The sequence below is a fragment of the Silene latifolia genome, chromosome 1 (genome assembly GCF_048544455.1).
Source record: "Silene latifolia isolate original U9 population chromosome 1, ASM4854445v1, whole genome shotgun sequence".
NCBI lineage: Eukaryota > Viridiplantae > Streptophyta > Magnoliopsida > Caryophyllales > Caryophyllaceae > Silene > Silene latifolia.
In genome coordinates this window covers 97,255,942-97,276,537 of record NC_133526.1, presented here as the reverse complement: position 1 = coordinate 97,276,537, position 20,596 = coordinate 97,255,942, and the positions used below count along the sequence as shown (strand labels likewise).

Sequence of the window (20,596 nt, the reverse complement as noted above, 5' to 3'; positions counted from 1 at the left end):
TGATTCGGGGGCAACCCACTCTTTTGTGTCTAGGGGTCATGCCTTAGCAATGAGTTTGGGAGAATATAAACTTATAAAAGATAGTGTGTTTATACATTCTGGGGAGTCGGTGTCTTGTTCTAAGCTGTATAGAGATATGTCCATGTTGGTGGGGGAGGTAGCCTTACCAGTAAACTTGTTAGAGTTTCCTATGGATGGGTTTGAGGTCATCGTCGGGATGGATTGGTTGGGTAAGTATGATGCTATGATAGACTACAGATAAAAGAAAGTGTCTTTAAAGGGTCCTAAGGGAGTCACGGTATCATATAGGGGGTTCGTAATGAGACCAAAGTGTAAGTTTATCGCAGTGATGACTTTAAAGTCATGTTTGAGAAAGAAGTGTCCTTTGATTCTTTGCCAAGTGAGAGATATGCGTGTGGAGGAGCCGTCGGCGTCTAATATACCTGTGGTTGGGGAGTTTAGTGATGTTTTTCCATATGAGATACATGGGTTACCACCTAAGAGAGATATCGAATTCAATGTTGAGCTCAAACCGGGGACGGGGCCTATATCTAAAGCACTGTATCGTATGGGGCCTAAAGAGTTGGAAGAGTTGAAAAAGCAGATGAATGACCTGTTAGACAAAGGGTATATTCGGCCTAGCATGTCACCGTGGGGAGCACCAGTGTTGTTTGTGAAAAATAAAGACGGGAGCATGAGGATATGCATCGACTATCGGGAGCTGAATCATGTAACGGTAAAGAACAGGTATCCTTTGCCAAGCATTGATGATCTTTTTTACCAGCTGAGTGGCGCAGGGGTGTTTTCTAAGATCGACTTGAGATCGGGTTACCATCAGTTAAGGATTGCATTCACGTTTATTTTCTGCTTGCATTGTTGTTTTAATTTCAAAAAAATCAAAAAACAAAAATCATAAAATTCAAAAATATTTCACGTTTACTTTTGCATATAGGTCGAGTCGGAACGGTAGATTTATGTGATGATTTTGCACTGTAATTTGTCATTTTACTTAAGCCTTGCAACAGATTGACATTTTATTAGCTTTGTCACTTGCATATCTACGAGTTAATGTTAAAAATACAGCTGATCATATAGACTTGACCTGATAAAAGACAAACTACTTAAAATTTCTAAGTTTTTAGAGCCGTATAACTGGTGTCATTTATGACCAGTTCATGTAGGTAGGAATTGAGAGTAGTATACTCCTTGCATAACATGTTCATTAATTTGCATTTTTATGAAATTCGATTGCTTTTTGCTTGCATACATTCGGATTTGTGGTCGGTGTCATATGCAGGGAGACGCTTGCAATTTTCTCTTTCTTTCATTTTCACCCATTTAGCTCCACATTAGCCAAACTTAGCCTTTTTGACCCAATACTACACCCAAATTAAGCATGCCTGTCAAGCTAGTTTAGTGAGTTTCGCGGTATATTTTTCGTTGATGCGAGGTTGGTTTGTTTTATATTGTTTGGAGTCAGTAGAAAATAAAAGGAAGGAGGATTTGATGAAAAAGGAATTGAAAAAAAAGAGTTGAAATTTTTTTTTTAAAAAAATCGTGGGCTGGAAAATGAGAAAAGAAAAGAAAAAAACGTGAAAGATAAAGAAAAAGAAAAACAGACCGTGTAAAAAAGGGAAGTTTGTGTTTGAGACGGTCTTACTCCTATGCATTACTTATATCTTTTGAGGAGTTGTTGTGTTCGTTGAGTGAGTTTTTATGTTCCAAATAAAGGGCATATGTGCTTAATTTTCTAATTGGCTGAGAATCGGATTTGCCTAGTATGGTATTGTTTAGGTGCTAGCTTGACGCTTTACCTCCATATATTCCATAACTGTTTTGCCTTTTCTTACCCATAGCCTCACTTTCCCATAATTTTTGTAAGCCCTCGGCTTTGACAGACACTGTTTGGTTGGAATGTACGTATGGTGATTAGAATTGTCTATCATTTTTGTTGCAAGCATGTTTATGTGGGTCGTAGTTTAGGTGAGTGACTATTTTCTCTTCTTCTCTTACACTTATATACTTACCTTTTGCTTCACGAGAGAAGAGTGACCCGTGAGAGTCCAATTTCAAAGGTCTTGCAAGGTCGACAGTTCAGCTTATTTATAGACATCATACAACTCGTTTACGCTTGACTGTTATAGCTATAAATGTCAGCTTTGTTTGCATTAAACGGTTTAAGTGGACAAGTTATAGCTAGCTATGAGTTTTCATTTCCGTTCCATTAGTTTGCATTTAGTTTACTCGAGGACAAGTAAAGGTTCGGTTTGGGGAGATTTGATACTGCAATTTATATAGTCTTTTTGGCCTCTTATTGCACGCATTTCTATATCGTTTTCATAAGTTTTGTTTTGCAAAACACCCCGAATAGGCTACTTTGGTTTGTTTTGCCTCATTTGCAGGAACGGGCCTGAAAGTAGTGAAATCGTGCCTTCTTTAGTCCTCTTAGCATGCATTTATGGAGACGGAGGATTTAGAGCGGAAGTGTTGTGCCTCGGGAAGCGTGAAGGAAGATTCGGAAGCTAACCAAACGAAGTGTCAAGCTAATACAGTGGCTAGTCCTCGATCGAATGGTTATCTGTTCGATCGAGGGGTTTTGGTTGTCAAGGAAGCTCGATCGAGTCCCTACTGTACTCGATCGAAATGAAGCCTTTGGTGTTTACTCGATCGAAGCCCTAACTTATTCGATCGAGAGGATTTGCTGAAGACTTGCTCGATCGAGAGGAATGAAATGCCTCGATCGAGAGGTTTGCTACCTAATACGGGATTTTATTCCGTGATTATCTTAGTTTAGTTAATAAAAACGCTTCCCTATATAAGGTGAAGACGTCATTAGGTTAAAAATATCACTTTACACTCTATTATTCTCTTAATTACTCTCTTAAGCGGACTATTGCTTTCTCTTTTGCACGTTGCTTTTGCTCTTAATTCCGGATCTCAATTTGTAGTCTTTCTTCACTCTTTACTCTTAATTTAATTCTTCCTTGTTTGCTCTTAATCTTTGTTTCTTAATTTCTGTTTAATTATTATTACTATTAGTTTATGATTCGTCTTTATTGCTCATCTATTATGTCTCTTTCTAGTTTATTCATTGTTATTATTCGTTTTATTAATAGCATGAGTAGCTAAATCCCTCTATGTTAGGATTAGGGGAGCCATGGTAATGAGTTAATGATGTTGTGAATAGGTTAGATGATTGAATTGTGAGAACTGTTTTATGACAATATAATTGTAATCGTTTAGTTGACTGGACGCTTCTAAACTAGTTAAATCGGTTAAATTCAGACCTAGATCGGAAGATTGTAATGAACATACCTGTTATGAACAGTAGACTACATTAATGAGGATGGAAGTTAAGTTAGTTGTATTCTACGGCGGACCGGAAGGACCTTTTCCTTACCCTTCACACATTAGATCGTCTGAGCTATTTAAGACTGAGTTGATTAATAGCCAAGGTGAACCGACTTCCTAACATACTTCTCTTTATTTGGTAAACCTTTAATTCTCTTTACATTATTTGCTCCTTTCTCTTGCCTTAATCTCTGTTAGTTTGTTAGAAATCAATTTAAAATCCCCAATTGTTACTTAGACAGACTTAGATTAGCAGATAGATATAATAGCCTCCCTGTGGAGATCGACCCTACTTCCACTAGCTTCTGTTAGTTGTTTTAGGTATTTATTTTTGGTACTAAATGACAGGTATCAACAATCAAGACAAAAGTGTCAAGGCAACTCAGGACATGCACCAGGCAGGAGAGGACAACGGTCAAGCAAAAAGATATTATTTGACCAAATCAAGGATAATTATGGAGAATATTTCAGCATTGTTACACCAACTAAGAGAGCAATTAAGGAGAAGATTATATTATATCATCAAGCATTTAACCGGATATTGATAAGCATTAAAGGCGTAATTAATGGCGTCATTAAGAGAGAATATTACGCCATAATTATGGAGATTATTCAGCTTAATGAATATTACTATATAAGAGGGAGTCAAGATCATTTCAAGACACATTCTATTACGCTACAAGCAAATATATTACAACACTTAGGTGAAATACTCTATATTGTACTGATTATACAATAATTCTCCATAATACTTAGTGAAATCCTCTCATGGCTTGCTGCCCGTGGTTTTTTTTCACATTTAAGGGTTTTTCACGTACAAATTCTGTTGTCATTCTTTACTTTATTTGCTTTACTTTACGCGCGTAGTAGCCTGTCTTGCAATCGTAGTCCAGATAATTGCACTAGGTAAACTTGCCATTACTCTTCCTTAACCTGATTCAGCCTTGCGCAAAATCCGCCAAAAACAATGGGTAAAATAACAACTCTATCCCTTTAATTAAAAAGAATGGAGAAAAGAAGGTTGAAAATGAAATGAACGAGTACGTAACTCGGAAGTATTACCAAGACAAACACATAGCAAAAAAATAAAATAAATCCTTCAATAATGGGTAAAACTTACAATAAGGGATAGTGGTTATGCTGAAGGTACATGATGTAGGAGATGGTAGAGGGAAGACAGGATAAGGTACTTGGAGGATGTAGGATATGGATTGCAAGGGTATTAGTTATGGGGTGCTACTAAGATAGGGGTTGAGATGGACGCCGTGGTTTGAGGGGCAATATGCAATGCAAGTCGTTCATAATACTGATTTATTTTTGTCTTTAGCGGCTTGAGTTTTCGTTTAAGTTATATTTCGAGTAAATGTCGGGTCAGGTTTCGAATCGAGTCAACTTGGGTTACCTTTCGAGTCATTTTCGGGTTCTCTTTCGGGTCAGGTCAGATGTCGGATAAAGTCAGGTAAGGTAGAGTCAAAGCATTTATCGGGTCAATTCGTGATACATGTCATCTCAGATCGGGTCGGACTCAGTTTCGAATCATTAATCGGGTTACGGGTTATCATCGGTTCAAGTCGGGTCGATTTCATAGTTTCACGGGTTACGGAGTATCACCGGGTCATGTCGGGTCGGTTTCAGTTTGCAACATTTTCAGATCATATCAGGTTTGCTCGGGTTCAGGGTGCATCTCACTCGAGTATTATTTATCAATTTGGTGTTAGACCAAAAGAGAAAGAATTGGATAAAAACACCATAGTACTTCCGATCCACCATTTAATTTTTTATTATGTTACTTTTATTTTCTTAGTTTTAGATAATTTAAGATTATAATAAAAAAAATTCATCTCACAGGATTTAACAAGTTAAAAAGCAAAAAAAAATCACAAAGTATTATAATAAAATTACGAAATGTAACTTCACAAATATATGTATAAACAAAATAATTTTTAGAAAGTTTCATTTAAAATCTACTAATGAATTAACCTTTGACTTTTACAACAACAAAAAAAAACATACGCAATCTCTACTTCGATCAACACTTTTCATAGCCACCCTTCACCCTTGCAATGCACAGGTACAAAAACTAGTTTCTATGCAAATCAAATTACGGCACGCCTATTCATTTTTGGTTATAAAATAACATCCGATTTAAAACTCTTTAACTTTTATGAAGTACTTGGAACTCTTTGGTATAAGATAACATAATTATATCAGGCAAGTTAGTAGATGACAACATTGTGTAGTAGGAAAGTTCGTATTTGTGTTTTTGAAAACTCAAAATACAGCAAATTAATCCTTAGGGCTAAAGATTATGGGGAAGCTAATACAAATTCTAAACATTGTAATAAGAGGTAATACTTCTTATAGGATAAGAAGTAAAGTAATTTATTATCGTATATGGATGTGGACTTAATATATGATTGGGTAAAAAAAAAGTAAAAAGATGAGAACATTGTGTAGTAGGAAAGTTCGTCGACAACGATATAGTACTGTGTACTCCGTGTTAATTTGATAGCAAGAGTAAATGTTGGTAATTTAAGTGTAATTACCGGTTTATTTTAGCGTGTTCGGGTTTGGTTCGTAGATGGGTAAGTTCGTTATAATATAATGTAAGTTCGGGTAGTACGGAGTGTACACTTGCATAATTATTTACGAATTTACGGAATAGTTTTCATTTGAACAACTATGACAAAGGGCTTCGGGGCAATGCCCGGGAAACTTTGACGGGTTTTAATTCCCACAATAGACATTAAATATGTCAGAATTTGTGAAAAGTTACAACTCTTCACAAATACATTCCCCTGTAACTTTTTATATCTATATAAATAGACATGGATTAAAGATGTTTGATAATACAGGAAAAATAACCTCATCTTCTGCATCATAGAATTATCTAACAATCTACACACAATACTTCTAAATTACTTCTTTGATTTTTGGTTTGTGCCTAAAATCAGAGGGACACCGTCTTATCTCAATAGGAAATTTGGTTTAACCCGGGCACAAATAAGGGTCGAATTGTTCTATTAGGAAAGCGAAGTCGATTCAGTATGGTTAATTATTGTCAATCCTTATTCGTGCATACTCAAGTTTCTAACAGTAAATGCGTCCATAAAAGAGCAATAACGTTTCTATATTCTAGAGCATTTATATTAGGAAAATTGGTTCAATAATTGCATTAGGAACATTCTTGTAACTGATAAATAGTTGTATTACCGTACAAGAACTAGTGCACCATCTTAAATACTTACTGTATCATCGCAGTAAAGATACAGTAGTTGAGTAAAGTAATAAGAAGAGTTGCATCACAGTTTAGTCCACAACGACTGGCCGGAAGAGAGGCATGTCTTTGTTATTCAAGTCTCGATTTCGTACCCATAGTTCGCACAGACACATAGTGCAACTGTATATCTTACTTTCCCCCAATTCAATTTCAACAGTCTATTGCTTCACCAAAACCAGGGAAAAAATTATTGATCATTCTTCTGCTATTAAAGAGTTTTATAATCGGAGAAAAAAAGTATGCTCAATTGCTATAGAAAATCATCCCGTACTCGTTGTATCAATATATGTGACTCGACATAGTTGTTTAGTTTATTATACAGCTTAAGGACTCAAATCATCTGCAATAATACTTAAAAACCATTGATAGTATATATTGGTATGAAAGGCATTACCTAATGTCGAAAATGTAATATGTCTCACATGTTTCGTAGCCAGCAATTAAGCGACAGTTAATAAGGATGTTCGCCGCCTAATTAAATAGTTTAAATTTTCAAATGTTTTCCGAAATGAGCTATATTCGCAGTGGGGGCCAGGATTTGAAGTCAATGGATGAAAAGTTTCAGCAGGTCGGGGCATCATCATCATATCATATATTTATTTAATGCAAAAGCCAAAGCCGCTGACATGACATCACAAAATTTGATCTCAAGATGACATGTTAATTAATGAAACAACTAAGTTCAAAACACAAATATGGCAACAAATTTAAAGCTTCCTATAATAAAAATGAATTTAAAATAAAATATGATGTATTCCCTATCTTCTTTAAAAATATTTTAGTTGATTTTATAGTTAACTTATGAACAACTATAATAGTAATCCAAATATAAATTTTATAGGAGCTTTTTTGAAAATCATTTTTCAAGTACTTTTTTCCAAATTACACGGGTTTAATCATTTCCGAAAGTATATACAGGATAAAGTGGGCCGAACTTATCAACTACGACTAATTAGTGGAAAATGGAAATCATTCATTTTGAATGAACATATAAATGTTTTAAAGGTGTTAATAGCAGTATAACTCAATACATCTATATAACTAATTTTATCAATCTTGAATATATAATAATATACAGAGACTTCATTTTTGTTATAAAATATTTATTATAAAGTATTTGATCAAAAATAAAATTGGTGCTATTATATGCAATGATTACTACTAACGTTCAAATAGAATATAATTACTAAAAATTAATCAAATAAGTTAAAATAATGATACATTTACAAAATATCAAATTTTATATCGGTTACAAGCATAGTTAAACCTGACTTATCTTCATCACAAAGCAATAAATTATGTTTTTTAGTTATTTGTATGTTTTACATAATTACATACAATTGCTAATTGTGAGTTTTTTATTGCAAACCCGTGAATTTTCACGGGTTTAAACCTAGTACGGGTAATAATATCAGGTAGCTTTGAAAAAAAGTCGATAATTTGAACTAAAAACTTTTAAAATTTCTTACAAATACTTTTTAACTGAGATGGCATCCCATAGCATCTAAGTATTTTATTTTAATTGGTAACTTTAATTTCCAGCTTATATCACTCACTGTGTAACAAAGATGTGACTTACACATATATAGATGACGTTGGTTTGACACGGTTGGCGTCTTGCATGGATCATTCCATACTAGAAAATGAGAGGTCTTTGGATTAAATTTGTACGATAGTGACACCTTTTTGTTCTAGTCTTTGGTTTTGTGTTTGGAACTCCCGTGAGAATCTCGGGTTGTTCGATATGCCCTGCATCACACGGCACCTTCTCAAACAACCTTTGTCATTTTTTCACCTTTCTTTCACACCTCACAATTCAGGTTAGTTTATTAATTACTCCCTCCGTCCCGTTAAATCGTTATCTATTTTATTTTAAGATTTATTATTCATTTGTTATCTATTTTTATGTTGGATGATGTTGTTTGAGATAATGTTGATTAGCATTGTGGTGCAGCCGTGCAGAGTAGCACCGTTATAGTTCCCTTGAGTTAAACCCGTATAACTTTGACTGGCTTAAATCCGTATTTTTCAAACATTAAATACACCCGATCTGTATTATACTTGAACCCGAAATAATCCAACTCATATTCCTTCCACCCGTCCTATTTGAATGACCGACTTAATAATAATAATAATAATAATATTATTATTATTATTATTATTATTATTATTATAAGTAATAATAATAGTAGTAATAGTAATAGTAATAATAATAGCAATAGCAATAATAATAATAATAATAATAATAATAATAATAATAATAATAATAATAATAGCAATAATAATAATAATAATAATGGGACGGGGGGAATATTAACGTAATATGTACAAATTTTCGTGTAAGTAAGAAGTTCATATACTAAGAAAAAGGGGTATAATTTCCTATTCGTTATATATAGTCTTGTCGAACGAGTTGGGGGTCGGATCATAATACATGGCGAGTCGAATATGCATCGGCTCATGCGAGTTACAGCAAGAATACGGTCAAAAAATAGTTTCAAACCCTTTTATCCATTTTTTAATTCGAAAGAATATTTTTAAAAAAAAAATTAAAACCATATTTAATATTAATATTTTAATCATACGAAATGGTCACATTAAATATATTGACACAATTATATAAATTAAGTTATTTTAATAATTATTTATTATTAAAGGTTAGAAAATTATACTCTGTATAATATTGGTTTTTTAATTATTTTTATAATTTAAAATACAAAAACTAATTATTTTTTAATTAATTATTATTTCAAATATAATACTCCCTCCTATTCAAGATAAACCTCTCTATTTCCATTTCCGTCTATTCACAATAACTTCCCTATTTCCGTTTTTGGTAAGTGTTTGTGTGGTCCACATTTAATTGTATGGTGGGGTAATGTATTTTTGTGGTTCAAATTTATTTATATGGTGGGATAGTGTGTTTTCTTAATTTTTGTGTCAAAATGAAATGAGAGATTTATTGTGAATAGGAGGGAGTATATAAATATTACTAATTTAATAAAACTTTTGATTTATCTTTAACCCACCTGGTTAACCCGTTAGAATAGAGTTTTGACCCTAAATTAATGGCTCATTTCATGTTTGGGATGAACGGGCTGTGGGTGAAAAAATAGGTCAAACGGGTCGGGGGCAAAATTTGACAGATCTAGTTATATGGATTGTTAGATAAGCCCTAGGTGGATGGCTAGTGGGTAGAAGCAAAACATTAATAAGTCATTATCAGTATAAATATATGTCCCTACATGAGCAACTCATAAGAGTTGTCTTGTCAATTAAACAATTAACAATTAACAATTGATTCCACTTAAAAATTAGTGGAGTAATATAGACACATAGTACAAGTCAACAAATCAAGAATGTAAAAGCAAAGCAAAAAGCACAGTCAATTTGTACGTTTACATGTGATGTTGTGGGTTTAAGTTAGGTCATAAAAACAGACAAACGAAAGGAATGGAATTAAAAGACAAGGAAATAATAATGGAGAATAAAAGAATTTTATTTATTCTTTTCTAGTCTCTCACCATTATTTCATAAATAAATATTTATATTAATTATTATGGACTACGTACGTACTTTAGTACTGCCACGTGTCATGATTATTATCGTCTGCATGATAGCTTTTCATTCAATTATTGTTATCTTTGTGATTAATGATTAGTGGTTATATATATCACCTTTATTAGCTTTTATATATGCTGATCCCACTACTTTATCATGCTTGTTTACTCCATAACAACGTCTTAATCTTGCTTCTTAAGTTCTTATATGTTGAAAATAGGTATGTAAGGTTCACATAGTATCTTCTGATTAGGTGATGGAAATTGGTATAGTCTAGCTTCCTTGTCATAATTTGAAATAAAAATGATATAGAGTAATAAGAAAATGTGTCACTAATAAAATAACAAGTAGAACTGTACAACGGTGCGGGTCAGCTTGGCCCAGCTCACACCTCTGGGCCATAAAACCCAACCTCGGCAGCCCATAGCACAGCCTGGCACGGCCTCCCCATCGGGCTGGATTAGTGCTCACATTTCAAAGGTCCCTCGCGGTCTAATACTAAAAAAATAAAAAGCAAAGGAGCCCAGCCTCCACCTCGAGCCGAGTTAGTGCTCACATTTCATAGGCGCAGCACGGTTCAGCACTAAAAAAAAACAAAGGGGCCCAGCCTGGCCCGCAGCTAAGTGAGTTGGGCTCGGGCTGGACGAAACAATCTAGCTAGCACTGGCCCGGTCCATCACTCGTGTCGTGCCCGGGCTGCCGGCCCTCAATCCGGCCCGGCCTAGCCCAGCGTACACGCCTAATAACAGGTAATAATAATGTAATCGGTCACTATCTAACAACGATAAAATAGTTATCGTTGTTATCACAAGGGTACTAAATAAGAGACTCGTTAACTCATCGTCAGTTATAAAAGAGCTATGGAAAACATAAATTATGGGTTATCTTGGGAAAAATAATCGTATTAAAACTGTTTCATACAAGAAATAGTTATCTGCTAGATAATAATAAGGGTTGAAAAGCTCTTTTAGTTTAAGGAGTGAATTGTAAAATTGATACAATATGAGAGAGCCGTATACATATGTTTTAGTGATGATGGACGGAAGTCGGAACAAAGGTAGTAGAGAAAGAGAAACAATGATATGATAGCAAAATTGCTTAAAGTTGGATTCGTTATCCAAGTGACTACTTCTTAGATTAGAGGTTATTTGGAGGCAAGGTAACAATGTTCCATATATATGTCTAATATAAAGTGATTTGTGTCTAAACATAAGATGGAAATTTAAAAGTTAAGGCAAAGTTTTGACTAAATTTGTAACAAAGCAAATAGGCAAAGTCCCTTTAGTAATGGACTAAGAGGGATGATACCAAATTTCTATTTCCAACCTTCACCATTTCACAACCAACTAAATTAATATATGTTTTGGTAAAAATTTACCGACTATTGATTTAATTTGTGGGTTAAAGCGATCTATCAATGGCCTATGAACGAAATAAAATGCGACGATAAAGACGAGCGAAAATGCAACGAAACTAGAGATGACACGAGTATTTTGGTAACGCGGAAAACCCGATGTGGGAACAACCGCGGGGGGAGTTGGAATCCCACCAATTTGCACTATAATCGAGGTCAAATATGCAAGTACGGAAATACAAGACTTATTTTGCTAGCGAATGATTGCCAAGTGTAGACGGAAAAATTGGGAATTAATGTGTTGAATGAGCTTGTGTTCGAATGCCCCTTTGCGTTGCTCTTCCAGTGCTTATATAGCTGCCAAAGTTGGTTTCAGAGTCAGAAAACCCCTTCCCTGCTTCTGCTCCTATATCCTCGGTTAACCCACGAGAATAGGGGATTGTTATTTGACTTGGTTGATAACCCCTTTTGCACGTGTAATTTATCTTCCTTCAATGTGTGTTTTTTTACTTTTGATCCCACGACTCTCCACGTGCCACGTCATCGATCCCTCAAAATTATTTTTCTCCAATCGTCGCCTGTCACGTCATGGATAGTAAAAATGTATATTTTATCCCTAACAATTGCCCCCAAATTTCCGTCTCAAAGTATTTTAGGCGGGAATTTCTGTTTGCGATGCGGAGAACTGACGAGATTTTATCAGTTACTTTGATCTTGAAAACTCCTCCACTTTATATCCTCTCAACCGCCACAATTAGTACCCCACTCTCCCACAAACTCTCCTTTTTAATATTACCTCCTCGGTTTCCCAACTCCTCCCTACTCCTTCATCATTATTTCCCTTCCACAACTTCCTCATCACTCACCAACCGCTCCTTTGCCGGCCTCCGCGACAAGTACCCTGCCCTCCTTTCCTTCTTTTGCTTTCTCTTTCCTTTGTTTCTCCTCCTCCGTTTTATCATGTCCAATCAAGATGCTTCTTCGACTTCCGCTGCGGAGACTCCGGCGCCGGCCGACCTTTTTCCCTCCGGCGGCTTCCTTTCTTCAAAGCATTCATGTGACTCCAACTTTACGGTGAAGGACCTTGCTTATATCAAGGAGACCTTCGGGTTTTCTGATCAAGTGGTGTTTCACATACCTGTTCACGGTCAAAAAGCTGAATTCATGCGGGAGGGGTGGATATGCTTGTATGAGTATGCGTTCCGCCTGGGCCTGAGGTTCCCGTTTCCTCCTCTGGTCCATGAATTTTTAAATCTGAATCACTTGGCTATTTGCCAAGTCGCTCCATATACTTGGCGAACCTTGTTGGCTATTCACGCTATGAATAGCTATTTTGGCTATGATATCGGTCTTTCAGATCTCGCTCATCTGTTCTCGTTCAGGTCTCTTAATCGGGGCCAAGTGACCATCCGGGTTCGAGATGGGGAGAAGAACTGCATTATCTTCCCCGTGAAGCCAGATGATAGCAAGTGGTTTGCCTGCTTTATTTTCGTGAAAGTAGACACTCTTCCTCCTCCCACTGATTACATCGTCAGCGCCTGGCGGTCGACTCATGGTACTTGCATGCCCTGATTTTTGGACCTTTCCTTTTGATGCTCATATTTCCTTACTTGACGTTTTGTGCAGGTCTGCGTCATTTGACCCCATCTTCCGACGAGGTCACGTCCCTTACTAAGCTTTCCGGTCCTCCCGATGAACATAGGATTTTTCCTAACCTGGTTCAGGACTCTGCCTCTGCTTCGAAGGAGGAAGAAGAGGTTGAGGAGGAAGAAGAAGAACGTGAATCAATGTCGACTAGTGCGTTACTTTATCCCTTTTAATCGTTTTCTGCTTCTGGTAATGTGCTACCTCTCTGGCTCTGACTTGATTTTTCCTGCCTTCAGGTTCTGCAAAATCCAAGATCACGTTGTCCGACGTAGTGGCTCTATGGGAAAGGAAGCGTGCTGGGGGTGCTCCCAAACCGGCTGAGAAAAGGAAAGCAGCTCCTGCCAATGGCTCTGGGACTTGCGCAAAAAGGAGGCCTGTTGCTGCTAGTCAGGCCAAGGAACAGGTTCCTATCGATGTCACCCCTCTTGCTGTGAGGCCTCCAATTCCTGGGTATGTCCCCTCTGCTCCTGGGAATCCTCCTGCTTCTAAACCCATTCCTGCTTCTGGCTCTTTCCCTGCTGCAGAGTCCGTCCCTGCTACTGGCTCTACTCCTGCCTCTGGGTCTGTTCCTGCTTCTGGAGCTGTTCCCAACGTTGCCTTAACATTTCCAGAGGACTTTGGCAAGGCCAAATCTGAGCGCAATCTGGATCTGATGGATCAGATGTTGTTCCCTGCCCCCGAATCTGCATTGGGGAAAAGAGCCTTATCCAATTTGGTGGACCGTGCTGCTGAACACTCCTTTGAGGTGAATACGTCGACTGCCTTTTTTTTACCCTCTCTGCTCTGGGTTGGCAGTCCTTCCAAATGTCTCTATTTTTGCGGACGAAGGTTCCTCTCCTAGAAGCTGAGAAGGCTGAGCTTCTGAATCAGGCGAAGGCAGCCGAGAAAAGCAAACTCAAGATCCAGGCTGAATTAGACACAGCCTAGAATCTGCTGCTGGAGGAGGCTGCTCAGAAGAAGAAATTGAAGAACAGTCTTTCTGACGCTGAAGGACGAATCTCTGGTGCTGAAAAGAGTGTTGCTGAAGCCAAAAAGTGTGCTGCTGATGCAAAGAAATATGCTTCTGAAGCTGATGCCCGCCTGTCCCAGATTCTGGAAGAGAAAGCCTCATTGGCTTCCGAGGTGCAGATGCTGAAAGAGAAGAATATCGATCTTGGGGATGCGCTGTTGAATGTTCTTGCATATGCTGCTCTGGAAACCAGGATTGGGTGCATAAGCGAGTTTCAGAAGGGAGAGCATCTAGCTTGTAACCTGAAAGCAGAGGAGGAGAGGCTTGCTGCGGAGTTTCCTGAGGGCCTGAATATAGACTTGGTGGCCGGCATGGAGGGAGCAGGTGGTGCTTCTGTTGGTGCTCCAGACGCTGAAGAAGAGGTGACCTCTCCTGCTCCTGACGCTCAGGCAGCTGCTTCTGAGGCTGTGGAGCACATTGATCTGGATTAGCTTTTCCTGCATATGAAAACTTTGTTTTGCTTACTTAGTTATTTTTTGGCCCTACGGGGCGTAACATTTTAGTTTCAATTGAACAATTTGGTACATTTTGGCCTGGTCCAGGGGGCCAGAGATATTTTGCTTTCGGTTGAACTTAAGTATTTTCTGCTAGATATATCTTTGTGTCGTACCGTTTCTGGTGTTCTTTGATTTGTGCATGCACGTCGTTTGTTTGGCCATCGCTATCTGATTGCTGGCTAAGGGGTCTAGTACGCCCACTCGTTCAGAGAAGCCAGGCTTGCGTGGGTGCTAATGCATCGCGGGAGACTTATTGTCCCGGTTGTACGTGCTTAGCCACGAACACACGCCTTCTGTAGTGAATACAGACCCTACCAGATTAGTTTGCATTTTTATTCACTTGGCCATTTATTTGAAAGACATTTATAAAAAGGAACTTCTTCACTTGAAATATTTAAAGTGGTTTACTAATTTTCAAAATTTTCAAAATTGGGGGATATCAGGGTCAGAATACATGTACGGTCTTTTTAGAACCAGAAAATGTTAAAATCAAAATATATGCGAAAAAAATTTTAGAACCAGAAAATGTTGAACTTAGAATATATGTAGAAAATTTTCAGAACCAGAAAATGTTAAACTCAGAACAGATGCAGACACTTTTCAGAACTAGAAAAATATTCAGAGCCAGAGAATGTTCAAAGCAAAATCTAGAACCTGGCTGAGTTGTATCTGGTAGACTGAGTACCCAGTTGATGGCCGTGCTGGTGGCTTAGGTGAAATACTTTTTCAAGTGGGTGATGTTCCAGGATCTGCGAACCATTTTCCTTCCATAGTCATGAGTCGGTAAGCTCCATTTCCAACTATGCTTTCCACTTGATATGGCCCCTCCCACTTGTAGGCGAATTTTCCTGCTTGCCGGTTCTTGGTATTCTGGAAGACTTTTCTCATGACCAGGTCTCCTTCCTGCAGGGTTCTTACTTTCACATTCTTGTTATAGCTTCTGGCCACTGTCTGTCGGTATGAAGCCATCCTAATCTGGGCACTGGTTCTGAGCTCGTCTATTGTGTCCAGACTGCTTGCCATTTCCACCTGATTCCGGTCTTCTGTTATGCATCCATACCTGTGGGTTGGAACCCTGACTTCAGATGGAATGACTGCTTCTACTCTAAACACCAGGCTGAAGCGAGTTTGTCCCGTTGCAACCTTGGGCGTGGTTCTGTCAGCCCAGAGAACCAGAGGCAGCTCTTTTGCCCATTTGCCCCCAATCTCCTCCAGCTTCTTTTTCAAGTTTTCAACGATAATCTTATTGCTGGATTCGGCTTGTCCGTTGGACTGGGGGTTCCTGGGGGTAGACTTCTGCAGTGAGATATTCCACCTAGCACAAAAAGTTTCTATCTTATTTCCGATAAATTGGGATCCATTATCACATATAATCTCAGATGGAATGCCAAACCTGCATATGATATTGCGTTTAATGAAAGATATAACCTGGGTTTCTGTAACGTGGGAGGATGATTCTGCTTCTATCCACTTGGAGAAGTAGTCCGTCATGGCGAGCATATAGATTTTGTTTCCTGGTGCTCTGGGTAATGGTCCCACGATGTCCATTCCCCATTTCATGAAGGGCCATGGTTAGATGACCTGATGCAGAGGCTATGCTGAATGATGGCGGACGTGGGCGTGCCTCTGACAAGCGTCACATTTATTTGCAAACTCCATGGCATCTTTGCGCATTGTGGGCCAGAAATATTCCTGCCTCAGTGCCTTGTTGGACAGGCTCCTGCCCCCTGCATGATTTCCACATTCTCTACTGTTGAGATCATGCAAAACAACCTGAGACTCTTCCCGATCCAGGCATCTGAGGTAGGGTCCAGCGAGGGATTTTCTGAACAAGACACCATCAATTAGTATGAATCTGGATGTCTTCATTCTGAAGCTCCTTACCTCCTTTTTATCTGTCGGTAGGAGATCGTTCTGCATCCAGTCCTGGTATGGTTTCCTCCAGTCTGGAGTATCTTCTTTACTGCTGGTGCTGCACAACACCTCTACGTCTTATTCAGGTTTCAGTATCGCTGGTTCCAGTACGTGGACAATTGGTACTGTGGAGATGGTTCCTGCTTTAAAGGTTGCCCCCAAGGTGGCTAGCGCATCTGCTTCTGCGTTCTGGTCCCTGAGGATTTTTTTAATGTTGAACGTGGCAAATCTGAGGGTCAACTCCTTTGCTACGTCTAGATAGGCCATCATCCTGGAGTCCCTGGCTTCATAGCAGTCATTTACATGGTTAACTATAAGTTTAGAATCACTGTAAACCTGGAGGTGTCTGATTTTCAGATCCAGAGCCAGCTTTAGACCCAGGATCAATGCCTCATACTCTGCTTCGTTGTTTGTGGCTTTTAATTCACATCGTACAGTCTAGACTATGAGATCTCCCTGGGGTGACTTGAGGACCAACTCTACTCCTGCACCTTTTGCGTTAGAGGCTCCGTCCACATGCAACTCTCACACTTGATCTCTTTTATCTTCTTCCAGGTTCAGGATGTCTTGTTCTGCCTGGGTCTGAAGAGCCGGGCAGAAGTCAAACACAAAATCTGCCAGAGCCCGAGACTTTATTGCTGTACGAGGTTCGAATTTCAATTCATAACCGCTCAGGTGCACGGACCACTTAGCCATCCTTCCTGACAATTCTGGTTTTCTCATGATATTCTTAAGAGGATAATTAGTTATCACGGAAATGGTATGAGACTCGAAATAAGGACGCAATTTATAAGATGCTGTAACTAGTGCAAGGACAAGTTTTTCTAGTGACGTGTACCTGGTCTCTGCTGGAAGCAGAGACTTACTAACGTAATACACTGGATGTTGTGATCCTTCCTGCTCTCGTACTAGTACTGCACTTACTGCTGCTTCTGTGACTGACAGGTATAGGAACAGCGGCTCTCCTGGCTCTGGTTTCGACAGGAGTGGCGGGGTGCTGAGATAATGTTTTAGCTCCTGAAATGCTTTCTCATGCTCCTTTGTCCACTCGAATCTTTGCCTCTTTCTGAATACATCATAAAACAGCCTGCATCTATCCGAGGATCTGGATATGAATCTGTTTAGAGCTGACACTCTTCCAGTCAGACGCTGGACGTCTTTTGGTTTCTGTGGTGACTCCAGCTGCAGAATTGCTTTGATTTGCTCGGTGCTGGCCTCTATCCCCCTCTGGGTCACCATGTACCCCAAAAATTTTCCACTGGATACTCCAAAGGTACACTTTGTCTTATTTAGCTTCATTTGATATTTTCTGAGGGTGTTGAAAGTTTCTTCCAGGTGCTGGCGATGGTGCGAAGCCTGCTTTGATTTGATGACCATATCGTCTATGTATACTTCCATAGTTTGGCCTATTTGTTCTTTAAACATCATGTTTACCAGCCTCTATTAGGTGGATCCTGCATTTTTAAGTCCAAAAGGCATGACGTTATAGCAATAGATACCTCGCTCGAATCTGAATGTTGTCTTCTCCTGGTCGCTGGCGTGCATCTTTATCTGGTTATATCCGCTCCAGGCATCCAGAAATATCAGCATCTCGTGACCTGCAGTAGCATCCACCATGGCATCTATATGTGGTAGTGGGAATGGATCTTTTGGCAAGCTTTGTTTAAATTCGTGAAGTCAACGCAGACCCTCCACTTGTCATTCTTCTTCGGAACCACCACCACGTTAGACAACCATTCTGGATATTTTACTTCTCTAATCTTTCCTGCAGCAAGCAAGTTATCTACTTCCTGGTTTATGACCTGGTTCCTTTCAGAAGCAAACTTTCTTCTTTTCTGCTGCACAGGTTTATAGCTTGGATCCACACTTAGCTTGTGAGTTATCACACTTGGGTCTATCCCTATCATATCATTATGTGACCAAGCAAAACAATCCATGTTAGTTCTCAACAATCGAACGAGTTCTTCGCGAATGTTACCTGTACATTCAGATCCAATGAGCACGGTTCGTTCTGGGTGCAGCGCGTCCAGGATGACCTCGTCTGGTTCTGCCTGTTGGGGCTCAATTTACTCATCCTGGATGCGCTGGCTATGTAATTGCTATGCAGGCGAGCCGGTTGTTGACTTCAGAGCCACTTTATAACAATCCTTAGCTTCTTCCTGGTCCCCACGTATCTCTTGCAGCCCCGAAGGCATTGGGAACTTCAGACACTGGTGGTACGTTGAGAGTATTGCCTTCATCTCATGGATCCAGGGCCTGCCAAGGATCACATTGTAAGTAGAGGGTCCGCCAATAACCAGATATCTTACCTGCTTGTTGACACCTCCGGCATAAGTTGGGATGACGATTTCTCCTAAGGAATGCTTTGTTTCGCCACTGAAACCAACCAAGGGGACCGCCTTCTTTGTTAGATCTTTCTCGGTGAATCCCATGCCCTTGAGTGTCTCTAGCATGATTAAGTTGACGGAGCTTCCGGTATCCACCAAGATCTTTCTCACCTCACACTTTTCTATGGGGAGCGTGATGATTAGAGCATTGTGGTGTTGTTCTAGAGACGACTGAGCACCCGTTTCGTCAAAGGTAACTGATGGCAGATTCTGGCGATTGATCCTGCAGGAACTTTTTGGTTTGTCTCCCATAGTTCTGGTTGTATGACTCTTTGCTGCTGAATATGTTAGTCCGCATAGCTTCGATCCACCTGTAATAACATTCACAGTTCTAGTGCACTGAGGAGGAGGAGGAGGAGGAGGAGATGACAGAACCTGATCGGCTGAGTTCACTCTGGTTGTGCCTCTGGGTAGGAGGTGATCTAGGTTTCCTGGATTATAATGAAACTGGACTTCCTTTCTGAGGGAGTGGCATTCGTCGGTGTCATGGGTGTTGCTGCCATGGAACTCGCACTTTTTGCCTGTATCCTTTCTGCTGCTGGAGTGTCCTTCTGCTGGAGATTTGGGCCATCTGACTCTGCGACCCAGCTCGTGCAAGGCTTTAAATAATCATGCAAGATTAGTGGTAAAACCATACTCACTTACCTTCGGGGGCAAATCTGCTTCGCTCTTTCCTTCAGAACTTCCAGAAACTTTGTTTACGTTCCTGCTGTAGGGTTTGCACCTTTCGCTCTTCTTTTCTACCGGGGCTTTTCTAGATACTGGTTCTGAATTGTAAGTGCCTCTTATGGGTGCAGAGTCTTCCTCCAGCCTCATGGCAGCAATCACCTTCGATTGTACCTCCTCAAATATGGTGCACGGATGCATGGTCAGGTCCTTATATAGCTCTGAACTCTGGTGCAGTCCTCGGCGGAAGGCTTGTATAGCGGTTGCTATATCACACCTCGGGATTGACACCTTCTCCTTGTTGAACCTATTCAAGTAATCACGGGCAGATTCCTCAAACCCTTGCACTATCCGGTAGAGGTCGCTGGTCTGCTTCTCAGGCTTTCTGCTGCTGGTGAACTGCTGGTTGAACGCATTAACCAGGTCGGCGAAGTTGCCTATGCTCTTGTTGGGTAGGCCGATGAACCACTGCAGGGCTGCTCCAGACAAGGTTGATCTGAATCCCTTGCACATACAAGCTTCCTTTAAGGGCCCGGTCGCGGTTATCACCATCATTTTCTGCTTGTAGTGGTTGACGTGGTCAATTGGATCTTTAGTCCCATCGTAGAGCGTCATGGCTGGTGGTACACATTCTTTAGGAACATCGATGAGGGCTATGTCATCCACGAAAGGGGAATCTGCGTAGCTGTCTCGTGCTGCTTTCTCTAACGGACGCGCTACGCCTTTTATCCTGTACATCAGGTCCCTCGGATCCTAGTACTGCTGCTTCAGCGAACTACCTACTCCTGCAAGAGGCTTAGAAACAGGCGGGAAGGAACCGACAGGTGTACCTCCTAACCAGGGCCCTCCATAAAATTGGCCAGACGCTGGATGACTTGTCATTGGCGTTGTACTGATTATAGATCCTGGTTGCCATCCAGGTGTCTGCTA

At 39.6% G+C, this 20,596-nt stretch overlaps 1 protein-coding gene across 1 annotated transcript; it reads right to left on the bottom strand.

Annotated features, from left to right (window-relative positions):
* Positions 1-18,712: 18,712 nt before the first annotated feature.
* On the bottom strand, positions 18,713-20,281 carry LOC141651457 (uncharacterized). The gene is made up of 2 exons (XM_074459171.1): positions 19,646-20,281; positions 18,713-19,588 (listed from the first exon to the last, which is right to left on the bottom strand). The coding sequence occupies exons 1-2, from the start codon at positions 20,279-20,281 to the stop codon at positions 18,713-18,715; spliced, it is 1,512 nt and encodes a 503-aa protein (XP_074315272.1).
* Positions 20,282-20,596: the final 315 nt, after the last annotated feature.

Bases quoted from the DNA above. Each gene is read 5' to 3' on its own strand.
- LOC141651457 (XM_074459171.1), bottom strand. From the start codon at position 20,281: ATGACGCTCTACGATGGGACTAAAGATCCAATTGACCACGTCAACCAC. The intron at 19,589-19,645 runs GTAAGTGAGTAT...GCCTTGCACGAG, and splicing joins AAGCAGATTTGCCCCCGAAG to CTGGGTCGCAGAGTCAGATG.